A 16,930-nucleotide genomic window follows, 5' to 3' on the forward strand; every position below is an offset into this window, starting at 1 on the left:
CTTGACTTGCTGGAGCCTTTGAACCCAAAACCTGGACCACCGCTGACAATGAGACCATAGTGACCCTGGAGCCTGGATACACTCAAACGCTTGGAGCACGCTACCCCAGGAATTGTTAGAACCAGAACTGTTGGAACGAGAAGCTTCAGAACATGGAATGTCTTGGACAGTAAAACGACTCAAAACCGGGACCACTTGAATCCAGAACTAATGTGTGTAGGACACACTTGAGGATGAGATTCTCAAACTATAAGAAAAACTCATCAAAGTTATTTTAACAACCTTTGCTAGGTTAATGCTAACTAGCATAATGGAAAGCATTCACGTTTGGTAGCAATAGTGACTCGTCAAAAGAATACGGACATCCTTGACACTGCGAGAATTGGCATAATTTTCTCCTAAGTGCTTGCAAGGCTCTCAATCAATACTTTGTTTTGAACCTGTTTTCCTCCTTAAGATTCAACTCTTCTGCTTTTTTTCAATTGACGTCTGCAAGCTTGTAAAAGTGGAGCATTTTGATGGAGTGCAGAGAGAGCTGTCAAGGCTGCCAGTGTGTGTTCTTGCCTCCAACCTCGCTTGATTTGCGAGCATGCGAGCGTGCGTGGAAGGCTGCTACGCTTATCTGCTTGTCATCTTGTCCCGGCAATTTTCTGATTTCAAGTGAGTACAGTGACGCCTTGAGATACAGGTTAAACTCTTGACTCAAAACACAAGTATTGCAAATTTACTTACTGGAAGGGATTGATAGCAAATGTTTTTGAGTTTTCTGAAGCGCCCTGTGACGCCACTTTCTTTTAATTTTATTTGCGCTTTTATCCATTATTTACTAATGCCCAAGAATTGCTTAGTTGATGCCATCTTGGTGGCAAAAACTGAAACTGTGTTGTGAGGGAATGAGCTTCATTCATACAGTCCGTAGCTCTGTCTAATAGAATAAGAGTGCTTTGTTGCCCTCTTGAGGCATTGATAGGCAATTATCAACCCTTTATTGTTGTTTATAACTTCAAAATAATCTGCGAAAAATGTGTGACTATGAATATGCAGGATTTGCACGTGCTTGTAATGTGCCCTTTGCTGTGTCATGCTCGCCTCACTCAGCACGTGTGCCATGTCGTGTGGCGTGTCAGCGCAAGCTAAGTCACCTTAAGGAGCTAACATTAGTTAGCCTTCTTATTCTTCAATCCTCATGTAGTGGCCTCCTCACATATGTCATATGTAGACTTTTATGCTTCACGTGTTGGGCCCTGATCCATAGGAGAATCCTTTAAGTAGCTCTTTTTAGCGCACTCAGATGGAAAGCTGTGACTTTACACTCGCACGCATCAATCATATGCAATGACCTCACTTTGCGGCCATCAAGGTCGAGCGGTGGGGTCCACGGGGCCGAGCCGATGCTTCACAAAGCGGCCGGCCGGCATCGGTAGGCATGACATCATCTCTCCGTGTCTCTTTTTAAGCCTTCCAACCGGGCACGTGAGTCACGGGGAGGCTTGACCTGTCGTGCCTAACAAGATCTCCCTCATTAAGAGCTAATCCTCGCAGGAGAGTGGCGTGCAGAACGAAAAGACGAGGAAGGCTCGCCTCTTGCAAGAGAGAAAACACTAGGGAGGAAGCAAGAGAATCGTTGAAAACAAATCCCGCTCCAAGCCTTTCTGCCAACGTGGACCGGTGACCTTCAACCACTGGTAAGACCGAGCTTGTTTGTCATTAGTCAACATTCTTCAATTCATCGGTTTTATTAGCCTCTTTGTACCCAAAGTCTGCATTAAGTACCCCTCCCCAATTGCATTTCTCATCTGCCTTACCTGGATAAGTAAAGGTTCAAGAAATAATTATTTGCTCCATATTTCACAACCTGCACATTAGCCTCTGTGACTGGTGTCCTTGTCCTTGTCCAGGTCTCCAGCTGACTTATGAAACTCTCCGAGAGCATGCGCTGATTCCCGAATGTGACTCGTCACGTCCGCACGGCATGACTGAAGGAGAGAAGCGCCACAGCAAAGCCCTCTGTCAGCACTTGTGAATAAGTAAGCAGTGCACCTTTCAGTGCTCATACAAAGCCCATGTTATGGCCAAGAAAATGCTCCACTTGGGTTCCCCTTCCAACAAAGCGCTTTGTTGTATTTGTAGATGATGGAGTCCGTGGCAAGAGTGAAGAAATCTCTGCGGGCGCCCATCAGGAGGCTCAGCGGCTGCATGAGTGCTGTGAGCAGCCGAAAATTGTGCACCAAAAGCGGGAAGCGCAGAGATCGAGGAGGAAGAGGCTGCGGCCGGTCGGGGAAGGCCCCTCCTCGGCCAGCCACCGATGCCAAATATCCGTGGGTGGCCCGTGCCTACCAGGCTGACTTGGACAAAGAGAGGCAAGTGCAAATGCAGCAATTGAGTTATCGTCATGGAAGTGAAACTTTGCTGACTGCAACAACTTTGTGGAAAGAGAAAAAAAAGGCTTCGACTCCTCTTTGATGTTGTGGACCTGCACGCCACTGGACGACGCAGACGCGGGTCCGCGTGCTAACAAGGCAGCTTGCTAGCTTGTGGCGTTGTCCATAAGTCAGTACCCGACTTAGTTTTGTTCCACATAGCTGAATTTTAAACACGGCAGCAGGTCATATTCTGCCCGCGGCTTACACTGACTGACGGGAGGGCTCTTGTCAAATTTTTGGAGCCTCACTTTATATACTTGACCTTTTTTTGAGGGTGGGGCGGCGGGCTCCACATTCATCTGACACATTAACTATATAATACATTTTTATTTTCACTTGACAGGGACTTCAGAACTTGTCACTGAGTTATGGAGTTCGTGTGACTTTTATGTTATGACAGTCCAAAGAGCTTTATGTTTATTGATGTTTCTTTGTTTGTTGACATGCAGAAAGCTGCGTGAGGCCACAAACGCTCACAAGAATGCCCAGAGAGCAGCCATGAGAGCTCACTTCCGGAGAAAATATCAACTGTCAGAGGTGCGTTTCTGTAGCACTCTCGACACAGAGGCAAAAAAAAAAAAAACAGCAACTTCAATTTCCACACATGCTGACATTTAGAATATTTAATCAAACATATTCATGACTTCATCTTAGACTTATTTTTACTTGTCAACTGTTTGTGTTGGCCTATTTCTTATTTTGGTATATATGCTCGTCACAAGCGTCAAAGTGGCGCACAGAGTTTTAAATGCAATTTTACGGATTAAGAAATCATCTCACTTCTTATCATTCTAAAGGCTTAAAGTGGAAAATGGAAAAAATGGAGCGTAAACCTGCGTCAAGATCTGTTGACATTTCATTACAGGATACGTCTTAAAAAATAGTCTTTTTGCATGGAGAAAATCTAAATAATATTCAAATTATTCTAACTGTTGGCACAAAAAGAGAATCAAATTGACAGTATTTTTTCTTTTCGTCCGGCAATATAGATGTCCGATTTTGAAGCTCCAAAGCGGCAGCTCATGAATATGTCATGAATGTATTTTTAAAAAGGATGCAGCGCTTGTATTGGACGTCCGTTTGATTTGTAAACGATAGCCATTAGACACAGCGAGATGCGAAAAAGATCCAATGTTGTTTGTTCGAGACCCCAATGTTGTTGTGTTCTGTGTCGATAAGGACTCCAAGGACGCTGGCCACCTGAAATGCGTTGGCGGCAAAGTGTCGCTCCCCCGCGAGCTGTCCAAGCTGGTGCGTCCCGACAGCAAGACCAAGGATGACGGCTTCAACCTGCTTGGTGCCTTCCAAGGCCTCCGCATGGGGCCGCTGATGGGGGGCAAAGCCGCCACCGCCGCCCCACAGAGGGGAAGGTCTTGTCAAGTCATGTGATGGACGCACAAACTCTGGAGTGCAGTTGCACTCTCATGGTCAAGCGCAAGCACTGTTCTATTGGTCAATAATACGGTGGTGTCTTTATAGGGCAAGGAATTGTATTTGCTATTTGATTCAAATGGACGCTACGCATCTCCCTCAAAGGCACTAGAACTTTGTGATATCCCAGACAGTCAGTCAAAACAGGTAATCCCATTTGTATACAAATGTATATCTTGTACGTTATTCGTTTTAAACTGATTTGAGAATAAATAATGTCATCAATTTGTTTGATTTGTAAACGATCCAATTGTATTTAATATACTAGAATAAAATGACATGATTCAGCAGGTATTTCTTTTTTATGATTGAGGATATATCCCACTGCAAGTCTAGCGCAGTGCAATCTAATGGTGTTCATGGGTGCAGTTTTCTTTGGGTGCAGTGTTTTTCTTAGGACTGAAAAAGAGTGCTACATCGTCTTTGCATGTAGATGCAGGAGAGTTGGTGTGGCCATCCTGTCTGCCTGCGTTTTCAAAATTCAAATCATCTTATGCCACCTACGTCACAACTTATATAGCTTTTGGCTGCTCTAAATTCCACTCTACCTTTGGTGAGGAATGCCGGGGTCATGTAAGAAAAAATGCTCAGTGTGCCTGATTGGCTTTCGAAGCGCAAGCATTATTCCCAAACACGCTGAAATGAAATAACCTTTCAGTATTTAAAAAAAAAAGTCCCTATTTACGTAGAAATATTATTTTCAAATATTTCTACAAATCCACCTAAAAGGTTGAAATCATTCAAAGCATTTTCATTGATTTTTATTTATTCCCCCCCACCTGGTAAATATTGAGCTATTTGAAGACATCCTGTGCCTCAGCAGGCTGGTTGTCATGGCGACCACATTGCTGAAAGCTCCTTGAAGGTGCTGCAGCTATTGTGGTATGCACAGTGATGTTTTTTCATCAAGTGTGCAATATGTACAGTCAGATCAGATTTTTTTTTAATCCAAATGTATAACCTGGCCCAAATTTGCTCACATAATCCTAAATCAATCACAAAAGTCTGATCATCATGACAACCTTTTGGGAGGGTTTACGCTTAATTCTTCCTTTCGGTGTTTAAATCTGGATTTTTTTACATTTTAATTCAAGAGACCGAATTAAAATGAAACAAATGTTTTATTGACGCTTTATTTGTCCAGCTGGACGTCCTCACTAGGATCTTTTCCGAACAGCGCTGTCGTGTTTTGTTGTCCTTCTCTTGAACCGTCCCCCTTCGCATCCATAAATCATCGGCCACTATCAGGACCAGCGCTTCCAAGGCTTCTCGGAGTCTGCAATAAACTGGACCGCACATGTTGCTGGCGCCTTTGAGGAGCATGTCCACCACGCTTAGAACGCGCGTCTTGCTCCGGCTCAGCGGTCCCGCGGCCTCCAGGACGCTCGGTCAGACGGCGGGCGAGAAAGAAGCCTTTGGGACGAGTAACGGCGGCCGCGTGAGGAGCTTTGAGGAGATCCCGCACACAGGCGCCAACAGATGGCTCAACCTGCTCACCTTCTGGAGGGAAGGTCGCTTCAGGCTGCTCCACAAGCACATGGAGAGCTCCTTCAAGGCGCTCGGACCCATCTACAGGTACCGCTCACTTGTGCGTTATCATCTCGTACGCTTGGGCCCGAGCTTGATGGCGCATGATATGGGATGCAATTGATCACCTTGCCAACTTTCTTGTTCCTGTCAGGCGTTGACTGTGTGTGTGTGTGTTCAAGGGAGCACCTGGGCCTTCAAAGCAGTGTGAACATCATGTTGCCGTGCGACATTGCCGAGCTGTTCCGCTACGAAGGCCCGAACCCGCGACGGATGGTCCTGCAGCCGTGGGCCATGCACCGGGAGATCCGCGGCCACGAGAAAGGAGTCTTCCTCAAGTCAGCATCACGCACACGTGCCCAAATAAAAACACGCGGCGGCGGGCTCATCGGCCGTCCTCTTTGTCGGCAGGAACGGGGGCGAGTGGCGCGCCGACCGTCTGCTCCTCAACAAGGAGGTGATGCTGAGCGCCGCCGTCAAGCGGTTGGTCCCCTACATGGACGAGGTGGCGAGGGACTTCTGCCAGATGATCGAGGGCCGGATGATCGAGAGCCGGCCGGAGGGCGGAAAGCACGACAAAAGCAGCCTGACCTTCAACCCCAGTCCAGACCTCTTTGCCTTTGCGCTGGAAGGTCAGACCATCTCGCCGCCGTCTCGCCTCCTGCTTCTGCAAAACAGACTACAAATGCAAAACAGAGTGCTTCACTTTGTCTCCATTTTGTTTGGCTGCAGAAAAAATGTGGGAAAAGCAATGCGCCATAAATACTTTGTGCATGTGAGTGACGCGTGCCAGGTCACACCTGCTTAGAAATAGAAGCTAGGCGATGTCGCACCTTTCCAAGTGTGCTCCTTGCTTGACTCATTCATATGCATCCGAAGGAGAAGGCGTCCTTCTTGACTTAGTCGGCGCAACCTGCTTGTGGAAAACAATCTCTACCGGGTGTTAAGCTGCTTCAGGAATAGATCGTCCATCCATTGAGGTGCTGACAGCATGTCGGATAGATGATGTGCACTAAAGAACTCGAGTCAAGGAAATATCACGCGAAGAAGTCCCACAATGCAAAGGCCTGAGCACAAGTTGCAAATGTGGCAGGTTCAGAAGTCCATGGTCAAAAGACTCGCTCAATACTGGCCAACGAGTGATGCTCTCGATCAAATATGCGCAAGTCGCTCATTTGTTTGCGGCTATCCCTGTCTGTGCGTGCAGCCAGCTGCTACGTTCTGTACGGGGAGCGCATCGGCCTCTTCTCGTCCAAGCCTTCCATAGAGTCTCAGAAATTTATCTGGGCGGTGGAAAGAATGCTGGCCACCACCGTGCCGCTCCTCTACCTGCCCTCCACACTGCTGGAGCGCATCGGCGCCTCCTTGTGGACCCAGCACGCGACGGCGTGGGACCACATCTTCACCCATGGTAGCGTCGGATGTTTCCTGTTCTTGGTTGTGTGAGGGCCTTCACTGTTGACGTCAAAACCAATGGCTTTACTTTTGTACTCGCACGTGCAGCCGAGGCCAGGATGAAGAGGGGCTTCCAGCGCTTGTCCTCCGGACCCGAAGCGGGCCAGATCCCCGGCGTTCTGGGCCAGCTGGTGGAGAAAGGACAGCTGCCCCGCGAGACCATCAAAGCCAACATGACGGAACTGATGGCGGGCGCGGTGGACACAGTGAGCCGACGCGTCCTCGGTGTCGCGTCACGGCACGTGTTGATTGCGCCTTTGTGTTCAGACGGCCGTGCCGCTGCAGTTTGCTCTGTTCGAGCTGGCTCGGAACCCCGCCGTGCAGGAGAGTGTCAGGCGGCAGGTGAACGAGGCGGTGGGCCAGTCAGGCGGGGACCCTCTCAAAGCCCTGGAGGGGGCGCCGCTACTAAAAGGCACCGTCAAGGAGATTCTCAGGTACCTTTTCAATCGTGCAAATTGTCCGACTTGAGGTCAGACTTTGATTCCCCACAGGCTGTATCCGGTCGGCATCACGGTGCAGCGCTACCCGGTCCGAGATCTGGTTCTTCAGAATTACCACATCCCTGCTGGGGTGAGTCACTCCCGTCAAGCTATCGCAAAGGCACACAAAAAGATTGGCTCTAATGGAGTCTCGTGCATCCTCAGACCTTGGTCCAGGCGTGCCTTTACCCCATGGGGAGGAGCGCGGAGGTCTTCAACGACCCTCTGACCTTCGACCCGGCTCGGTGGGCCCGCATGCGCCAGGAAAAGGCCGACGGCGGCGGCGCCTTCCGCTCGCTGGCGTTCGGCTTCGGCTCCAGGCAGTGCGTCGGCCGCAGGATCGCTGAGAACGAGATTCGCCTTTTGCTCATGCACGTGAGTGCTACCGGCCAGCCGCCGCGCCTTTTTTTGCCCATCTGAGATCATGTGGGAAAATCTTGTCTTCAACTTACAACTAGTTGAATGGTGCCGACGAAGACAAAACAAGCGGCCGAAAACGACACCGGTCACTGTCAAAGCTCGGCTGCACAAGAGCAAGGAAATTTCTTGAGTCCGCCTTTTACTTTTGTGTCTTTAGATCCTGCTCAACTTCCACCTCAGTGTGTCCTCGTCTCAAGACATTGACACCAAGTTGACGCTCATCCTGCAGCCTGAGTCGCCGCCCAGGATCACCTTCAGGATGCTCTGACGCACGCACGCACGTGCGCGCGCTCACACACACACACACACACACACACACACACACACACACGCACACACACACACACACACACACACGCACACACACACACACGCACGCACACACACATACACACACACACACACACGCACACACACACGCACACACCATAAGCGTTGCTCCCCTCCACTTTGTATTCAAAGGTTAACTCAACTCCAAATAAAGTGCACTTTCTGTTCTCTGCGGTTGTCATGACGAGAAAATGTCTGCCAGAGTTGTACTGAAGGTGGCGCTCAAGCTGAGTCAGCCCTTTGGTCCTTTCCTGCCGGCACCGCTTGTGCGCTTGCATTCACGGCCTGCGGCCAGCTTCGTCCTGCAGGTTGGTGCTTCCCTTCCTATCACATGCACGTTTTACTACTTTTCTCTCGTCTTCCGCCTTGATGGCTTGCCGGTCGCTTGCCAGCGTCGCGGCCTCACTACTTCCTTGCTTGTGCAAGTTCTCGATCACCTTTGAGTTCTCATGAGCTGCGGCGCAACTAGGAAAACGGTAGCTACCTTGTCCAGCTTTTTGGAAAGTCTGCTGGATTCCGAAGTGCGTGTATTTAATCTGTCATCACTCTGCTTGATGATTTTGTGATGAAGACACAAGCTTTGTGCATGGCCAAATTGTTTTTGTGTGACAGCGAAAGGGCAAAGGTCTATTTGCGTTCGAGCTAAAGATTGACGCCCTCCTGCTTTCGCTAGCCAAGCCGCCACGCAAGTTGCAATTATGTCAAGCGGCTTGTCAAAGTCTAAAAGTCGTAAAAGCGGCAGACGTGCTCGCTGGGTATGATTGAGCTTGCAAGAGAGCGCGCGCGTATGTATGTGTGTGTGTTTAAGGTTTTGTGTGCGTTGCGTAATGCTGGAGCAGGGCCAACATCGGCAAAGGTCCCACTGAATTGAGCACACTTTAGTGTTGTAAATCATGAATTGGACAAAAAAAATTTCCCTTACGTTTTTATGATCTTGACACACTATCTTGACTTGAGCGTGTGTGTGTGCGTGGTGTGGGTTGAAAGGGTTGAGAGAAGCAGGTAGAGGTGTGGCTAGTAGCCACTTGACTTTGATTTTGACAAGTGTGTCAGCTGAGTGAGCAGTTAAGACAAAGGAGACATTCAGAAGCCAACCTAAATAGTTGCACATATTTTAAAAAATCGACTGAAGCAGCGAGAGGAGCTCAGTGGCGTCAAAATGGGTGAGTGAGTTTCTTTTTTTCCTCCAATCAAGGCGTTTTTCGTGTGTTAAGATGTGAGCCTGGTTTGGAACCCAATGTTGGTTACTGTAATTTTCTTATTTGAATATAGCACTGCCTTGGGATCAAAACACTTGCACGTATTTGAAATGAATGAATGCAATTGACATTATTCCCTTTCACCTGATTTTTCTTAATAGCGCGCCGTAATATTTTACTTCATAAAATATGGAGCAACACAATTAAAGAATTAAACAAGTTTTGCCTGATAATTTCATACTGCAGTCTTATTCATCCTTCTGTTGTGACCACCACGTGACAGTATAATTCAGTCTAGAGTGGCTTTTCCGTGTATTTGCATTGTCTCAATTCTCACTACTAGAATGAGTTGCAATGATAGGAGTCTTTTTTTTTTTTTTTTTTTTCCTGCAGATGAACAATGTATGTAGGTGTTGTGGTATTGTCTGTCTAGATGTGTTGTTCCATTGTTTGAAGATGTGGCAGGGGTTTGTGTGTGTGTCTGTGTGTCACGGGAAAAAGACAAGATGGAGGGAAAGGGAGGACAAGGTTGAGCCCACTCGCCTCCACTTTTTGTCTCATTGTACTCGGTCGAGGTGCCAGTTGACTGAGTGTGAAAACCTATCAAATGATTGTCGTTTTCTCGCCGTTCGATTCTCAGCCCTGCATGAAGAGCTCATCAATCTGTCTATTTTTGAAAAGCGCTTGTCCGCATGAGCGAAGACAAATACAATTTGAGTGTTATTTTGCTATGACGCTGCCACCTGGCCATACAATTTACACATTTTTCAAAACGCAAGCAGTTATTCAGCCCATTTTTTGAGAACTAGGTTCATCTGCCAGAACTTTGACAAATGGTCAACAGTTGTTCAAAAATCTGTTGATGAATCAATGACGTGTTCCGTAGGCGTAAAAAGCAGGATTGAGGTTTTAACATTCAATAACTTGCAGCAAAATCTCGGCTGTGCTGTACAAGTACAGTGTTTTGTTCTTTCTTTTTCAAATTGTCTCCAACAAAATAGCGTGCTGCCTTCTAGTGGCCAACGGTGGAATTGCACCCAAAATAAATCCAATCAAAATGGTGAATGTGTAACCCACAACGGAGAGCAGTGTACAGCAACATGAAGGTTGTTAACCTTTCCCCTTGAATGCCGTCAGTGTGATCTTCATGACCTCGCTGTCGGGTGGATCCATTTTGGTGAGTAGCTTCTCTGAGATGCTGATTAGACATCTTGCAGATGACACGTCTTATCGCCAAGAGCTCAGCATTTTCCGCTGACCTCATTGACAAATGGCAATGTAGTATGTGGAGCATTGAGCAGATGACTTGGCCGTCCCCAAAAAAATGTCTTCCCCCCCCCCCCACACACATCAAATGACAAATGCTTTCTCCTCAAATTTGTTTCAACTTGCAATTTTATTTCCATAAAATTTTCGAAATGTGTACTTTTCAAAGTCAAACTTTTTAAAAATTTTTTGCAAATACTCTGATGGCATTCTGCCTGTAGCCTCGTAAGAATAGCAATTTTGCTCCCATGAAATCATGGCAACCCTCCTCCCGATAGTTTGTCACCTTTTGTTGAGTGTTTTATCACCCCTCGAGATGTAAACTTTAGCGCTTGAGTGGCAAGTAGCAGTGCAATGTTTCCTTTCCTTTGAGCATAAACATGTAAATGCGTTAAATGTCAAGCCGCCTCGGGGGGGCTTCCATTCGCCACAAACACGCGCAACCTCCCTGCCGCTGTCAGAACACCATATTGATTTGGAACGGCTTGTATTCATAACTGCCGGGGGGGGGGGGGCTTCATTTATGGACGACACGACGGCCGGATAACATATGGCTTTGAACTATTTTCGAGAAAGAAAAAAAAAAATGGGGGTCATAAAATGCTCGAGTGTATGATAATAATTCCGTCATTGTGTATCGTGTTAAATACAACACCATCTACAATTTATATTTGCAATGATTTTTGCTTTTTTACAATTTTTTTTAAACTGTGCTTGTCTGCAGCCAAATGGGAAAGTTCTAACCTGAGGAAATTAAAAGTTAAATAAAATTCAAAAAAATAGTGTGGCCCTGAAAATGGCACCTGATAAGATGTAAGGTTAGGGTCTGAGCATCTCCAGCTTCTCTTACTGCCCCCAAGTGGCCTGCAGTCCACAAACGGCATCTCCAACTCGAATGCTAATTAGGATTTCCACATTCACTTGACATTCTACTAATGAACATGTTTAGCATGTCCTCTCCGGCTGTGGCGCAAGAGATGAATACAGTAATGCAATTCAGTTAGCGTGACTGAGACTCCAGGGCAAAAATGTACATGTTGCCATATTTGGGCCTACATAGTATTTCGTGTTTTAGCTTTGATCCCGTTCATCCAGGTCAGATTGTCTTTTGCAATGCCAACAAACAAGGCAGAAGAAAAACTTTCTTGGCTGCAGTTTGAAAACTACAGTCGCTTGTTTACTTTCAAACCGGGAACAGCGCTCGATGACCTTTTTGTGTCAGCTCGTCTTTGACTGTCTACCTTTTGCCTGTTTGGTGTGTCGGCAGCTCGCATCAGACGCTACTCGGAGTCCATGACGCTGCCCGACTCTTTCATCCAGCGCCAGCAGCTGGACGCCAGCATGGCGGACACCTTCCTGGAGCATCTGTGTCTTCTGGACATTGACCAGGAGCCCATCACGGCGCGCAACACCAGCATCATCTGCACTATTGGTCAGCAACGCACAGCCGCTCGCTTTGAAAAGTGCAATGTCAATAAAATTAACTTTTTTCCTTCCTTCCTCAGGCCCCGCCTCCAGATCCATTCCCAAACTGCAGGAGATGGTGAAAGCCGGGATGAACATTGCACGTTTGAATTTCTCTCATGGTTCCCACGAGGTGCGTTTCCATGCAGTGTCCATGCACGGTCGTGTTTGCACTCTGCCAACGTTCTCCACGTTGTCTTTCAGTACCACAGTGAAACCATCAAGAACATCCGCGAGGCGGTGGACACGATCACGTCGGACCGCTTATACTATCGGCCCGTGGCCATCGCCTTGGATACCAAAGGGCCAGAGATACGCACTGGATTGGTGAACGGGGTAAACACACAACACGGGACACTGATTATTTACCCCTCAATCTGAACACAACCGCGCAATCAGAGATGCGCCGCTTATCAATGGCTAATACGACAGCTAATGCTAATCTATGGTTCCAACAAAACTCCATTCAGGGCTGCTTACTTTTTGGCTTTGATACGATGCCAGGGGGCATGCATTGTTAATGTTTGAGGTTATTTCTCAGTCAAAGTTGTTCAGACAGTGTCGTTAGACTGTTGCTTGAAAGCGGCTGTGGATCCTCACACAGCCTTGCTGAGCGTGTCATGGGCCTGGTCATTATGTAAATGAGCCTCACTGATTCTTAAGAGAGTGGTAGAAGTGCGATTAAGAAGTCAAATTTTCCTCCATGCATTCCTTTTATTAGGCCAGTCCTCTTTTGGGGTATTGAATCTTGGCAACCACTACAACAACAGGTGGTGGTGTGCGCTATTTTGGGCCACGTTATCATGTTCTTTTGTATTTGCATTGCACGTCGCCTACTTTGCAAGCTAAATGACTGCAAGCCGTTGGAAACCTTTTCATGTCTTGATTGGATTACTGGCTGCTCTGCATGACACACGCGCCGGACTCTGAGAAAGGGCGTCAAGGAGAAAGTATGCAAGTGTTCTGAACACACTCGGGATTTGGGCAGCCAACGACGCTTCCTGCCATCTGACTGGAACTTTAAATGGAGCAGATGGCTTTTAACCTCATCGCTGAGTATGATCATGATTCATCATTTGAGCTGCTTATGGGCAAAGTTAAATCAACACAAAATGCCACTACGGGGGATTTATTTTATTTTTTTTAAATTAAAGTGCATAATAAACAAACAAATGGCAGGAAGGCAAGCATGAGACCTGATCCCCATTCAGCCAGCTTGCAGTGATGTGTGTTTGTTTGTGAAGAAAGTGGAGGAGGAGGTGAAGCTGGAAAAGGGCAGCCATGTCCATGTGGTGACGGCACAGGCTGACAAAGACTCCACAGACGGCAAGACCATCTGGGTGGACTATCCCCGCCTACCGCAGGTCCTAAAGAGGGGCGGCAAGATCTACATCGATGACGGCCTCATTGGGCTGAAAGTTCTGGAAACGGGTACAAAAAGATTCTCGCATTAGCTGCAACCTCGATTCTGAAGTACGGGTGGTGCGCAGGTCCGGATTGGGTGGACACGATGGTTGAAGCCGACGGCGTGCTGGGCAGCCGCAAAGGCGTCAACCTGCCCGGCTGCGACCTGATCGACATGCCGGCCGTCAGCGAGCGAGACGAGGCCGACTTGAGGTTCGGCGTGGCGCAGGGTGTGGACATGGTCTTCGCCAGCTTTATCCGCTCGGCGCAAGACGTCCGTGACGTCAGGCGAGCCCTGGGCCCGCACGGCAAAGACATCAAGGTGATCAGCAAGGTGGAGAGTCGCCAAGGGGTCCAGAAGTGAGTCCAAAAATAAGTCCCGCCGCTCACGTGCTCCTCATTGTGGGAACATTGCCGCTACCGTGAATCTGTCCGTTCCGTGTCGTTGAGAAAAAGAGCCGAAAGGCAGCCTGCATTGGGGAAGGCCGCAGTTACTTCCTGTCGTGGTCGCCGACAGCGTGCCGGTTTGACGGCTGCCTGCCAGCTGTCACGGAGGCGACGGCATCTGTCGGCTCGCGCTTTCTCTCACAATCTGTTACTTGAAGTGACAAACGTCCGCCACTTAATGTGTCTTGACACAGTTTAGCATTCTGATCCAATGCCCACTGTCACTTAGCCGCCAGCCATTTATGATGATCAATTTTTCTCGAGCGTCTCATGAATATTTGACTCGGCGCAATTACGACGCTATATTTGTCGTAACTGTCATCTCTGGCGCGCTCATTTTGGATGCGTGCCACGTGAGTCAGAGAGGGCGCTACGGTCAGATCTTCTATTTTTGCTCTCATCCCCAAATATGAATCCCCTCCCCCTCGCTCATCTGCGTTTCAGCATCGAGGAGATCTTAGCGGAAAGCGACGGCGTGATGGTTGCCAGGGGCGACCTAGGCATAGAGATCCCCGCCGAGAAAGTCTTCATCGCCCAGAAGATGATGATCGGTCGCTGCAACTCAACTGGCAAGCCTGTCATCTGTGCCACGCAGGTCAGGAACATGGTTTTGCCCACACTAAATTGTCTCCTCAACATTTGTATTGCCCAGTAATGAGCAATCATGCACGAAGGCACTGTTCGGTTTGGTTCCGTACATCAGCAATAACAATCAATATTTGCATTGACTCTATAAATATGCACTCGATGGATTCTTATTACTCAACAGGTTTTCCATTTTCTCGTTTATGTATTTTCAGAACACTTAGAACTTCAAATCAAGCTACGTGTCTTTGACACCTCTTGCGGTTGTATATTTTTGTGGTCTCGCCATTATGCCCCCGGAGGACATCCGTGACTAGCTACGGCTCAGATGCAAACAAGTTTGACATTAGCTTTTGTGTGTGCGCAGATGCTGGAGAGCATGGTGGCCCACCCGCGGCCCACGCGAGCCGAGGGCAGTGACGTGGCCAACGCCGTGCTGGATGGAGCAGACTGCGTTATGTTGTCCGGCGAGACTGCCAAGGGCCTGTTTCCCGTGGAGGCGGTCGCCATGATGCACTCGGTGCGTGCTCCACATTTAAGCCTCCCCCACCCTGCTGACTGTCTTTGTCTCTCGCCCTGTCTCGTGCTGTCAGATCTGCAGGGAGGCAGAGGCAGCCATTTTCCACCAGCAGCTATTTGAGGAGTTGCGCCGCCTGACTCCTCTGTCCTCGGACCCCACGGAGGTGACAGCTATCGGGGCCGTTGAGTCATCCTTTAAGTGTTGCGCTGGCGCCATTATTGTCCTCACCACCAGTGGCAGGTGAGCACTGCGACCCTAAAAAAAGAATAAAAAAAAAAAGGTATTTAGGGATGTCATTTCCCTCATTGTGGGGAAAAAAAAAAAATCCACACGAGGCATACTTGCGTGCAGGTCGGCGCACCTCCTGTCCAGGTATCGGCCTCGATGTCCAATCATTGCAGTCACCAGGAGCCCGCAGGTACGTGCAACTCGACGGCGGTAAACCGACTGCGTTTCAACGGCGGCTGTTGCCTTGGTTAGCGTCGCAACACAAGATGCGTTTGCAAACAGAACTGGCTCGCCCGCTGAGCAAAAGAGGCACGTGCCAAGGACGCCGTGAAAACTAGTTATCACTTTTCCCACATCAAACTGCACTTTGCATCTTCTAGTCAACATTTGACTGTGATGAAAGCAAAGATGTATCGAATAGAAAAAAAAAGTACGTTGAATAATCTTCATATTGCAATATGAATCAAGGGAGACATGATTCTTTTTTTTTTTTGTAAATGCATTTTAGTGACATGTTAAACTGTAAATTCCCCTAAGGTGCACAAAGTAGTTTCAAATGTAGGCCACGGCTGGATTCTAAACGTGTGCCCACACGCGTCGTAAATCCGCACGAGTGCCGCCTGAAGGGCAGTCGTCGATAAAGTCATTCGGTGCCTCACATCTGGTCCTGGCCTCGAAGGCCGTTTGCAAGGCGCTGAGCTGCTCTGAAGGCGGCGCCAACGCAGTCAAACAGGTCGCCTCAATTGGGTTGAAAGTGCCACCGTTTTGCTCTTAGTTATTATTAGCCGTCTCGAAAGGGAACCCAGGTTGATTATTCTTGTAGTTTAAGTGTGACTTATGATAAATGTTTCCTTCAAAGGAATTTCATTCATCCCGTTGAGCGAGAACATATAAATAAGCATCATCAGTATGAATCCATTTTGAAATGAGCAGGATAAAATTTACATTGTACAAAAAGACAACAAGTGAAACTGTGTTGTTGTTCAGGTGGCGCGTCAATCGCAGTTACTCCGAGGTGTCTTCCCCGTCCTCTTTCACCCTCTGCCTGCGCCCGTCTGGGCTGACGATGTCGACAACCGGGTCAACTTTGGAATGGACATAGGTGAGTTTGGCCGCTGCCACCGTTGCAACGTCGACCTCCAAAATGCAGTGTTCGCTTCAACTTAAGTCGAAATTTGAGCTTGGTCGCCAGCAGGGTGGCCCTGTTGTAGTTTGTGGCCTTGCGCTGACCCCGGGGTGCTTTGTTGTGGGGCGCGTGCAGGCAAGGCCAGAGGCTTCTTCAAAGAGGGTGACATGGTGATCATTGTGACTGGCTGGATTCCCGGGTCGGGTCACACCAACATCATGAGGGCCATCAAGGTCACATAAGCGTCAGCCGCCGCTTCTCTATGTCAAGCTCGCTAACTCCTGCCTTCTGTTTTCAAAGCAATGACTCTCAAATAAAACTAGAACCAATCACACCGTACCCTCCCTCTTGTGCTCCTTTTCTTATGTGATTATGGACTCTGTCCTTTTATTCCACTCGCGGTCTTCCGGCAAGAGCAGTTCTTTAGTTCTATTTTACGAGAGCAGATATGAGATATGACTTGTGGTCTTTTGTCTGCTGAGATGATCCAGATGCCCGCTGCAGCGCACCGCTCCGTCATAAACTCATTAGGCAGTCCTTTATGGCGCTTTATTTTATTCACTCCTTCCTAAGCAAGCCTCTCAGACATTTACATGTCAGTCTGAGGAAAGAGTGGATCGTCTTTA

At 48.2% G+C, this 16,930-nt stretch overlaps 3 protein-coding genes across 6 annotated transcripts; all 3 read left to right on the plus strand.

The window, feature by feature from the left end:
* The first annotated feature begins 134 nt into the window (after nucleotides 1–134).
* On the plus strand, nucleotides 135–4,141 carry LOC125975814 (complexin-3-like). The gene is made up of 5 exons (XM_049731828.2): nucleotides 135–1,685; nucleotides 1,899–2,027; nucleotides 2,131–2,364; nucleotides 2,877–2,960; nucleotides 3,603–4,141. Exons 3-5 carry the CDS (start codon nucleotides 2,131–2,133, stop codon nucleotides 3,810–3,812), a joined length of 528 nt encoding a protein of 175 aa, XP_049587785.1. The 5' UTR covers nucleotides 135–1,685; nucleotides 1,899–2,027; the 3' UTR covers nucleotides 3,813–4,141.
* Nucleotides 3,863–8,117, plus strand: LOC125975714 (cytochrome P450 11B, mitochondrial). Of its 2 annotated transcripts, none has more exons than XM_049731635.2 (10): nucleotides 3,863–4,001; nucleotides 4,999–5,429; nucleotides 5,564–5,719; nucleotides 5,793–6,013; nucleotides 6,589–6,792; nucleotides 6,885–7,042; nucleotides 7,104–7,270; nucleotides 7,328–7,406; nucleotides 7,481–7,690; nucleotides 7,893–8,117. In XM_049731635.2, the coding sequence occupies exons 2-10, from the start codon at nucleotides 5,152–5,154 to the stop codon at nucleotides 8,001–8,003; spliced, it is 1,584 nt and encodes a 527-aa protein (XP_049587592.1). In that variant the 5' UTR covers nucleotides 3,863–4,001; nucleotides 4,999–5,151; the 3' UTR covers nucleotides 8,004–8,117. The 2 variants fall into 2 exon arrangements, with proteins under 2 accessions (XP_049587592.1, XP_049587594.1); XM_049731637.2 differs by having other exon boundaries at nucleotides 3,865–4,001; nucleotides 5,032–5,429.
* Nucleotides 8,118–8,246: 129 nt separating this feature from the next.
* pklr (pyruvate kinase L/R) lies at nucleotides 8,247–16,643 on the plus strand. 3 transcript variants are annotated; one of them, XM_049731625.2, is made up of 12 exons: nucleotides 8,247–8,373; nucleotides 11,798–11,962; nucleotides 12,036–12,127; nucleotides 12,199–12,330; nucleotides 13,239–13,425; nucleotides 13,485–13,758; nucleotides 14,290–14,440; nucleotides 14,798–14,950; nucleotides 15,024–15,190; nucleotides 15,302–15,368; nucleotides 16,166–16,280; nucleotides 16,440–16,643. In XM_049731625.2, the coding sequence occupies exons 2-12, from the start codon at nucleotides 11,824–11,826 to the stop codon at nucleotides 16,544–16,546; spliced, it is 1,584 nt and encodes a 527-aa protein (XP_049587582.1). In that variant the 5' UTR covers nucleotides 8,247–8,373; nucleotides 11,798–11,823; the 3' UTR covers nucleotides 16,547–16,643. The 3 variants fall into 3 exon arrangements, with proteins under 3 accessions (XP_049587582.1, XP_049587583.1, XP_049587581.1); XM_049731626.2 differs by lacking the exon at nucleotides 8,247–8,373 and adding an exon at nucleotides 8,389–8,541; XM_049731624.2 differs by lacking the exon at nucleotides 8,247–8,373 and adding an exon at nucleotides 8,680–9,228.
* The last annotated feature ends 287 nt before the right edge of the window (nucleotides 16,644–16,930 follow it).

The sequence above is a fragment of the Syngnathus scovelli genome, chromosome 9 (genome assembly GCF_024217435.2).
Source record: "Syngnathus scovelli strain Florida chromosome 9, RoL_Ssco_1.2, whole genome shotgun sequence".
NCBI lineage: Eukaryota > Metazoa > Chordata > Actinopteri > Syngnathiformes > Syngnathidae > Syngnathus > Syngnathus scovelli.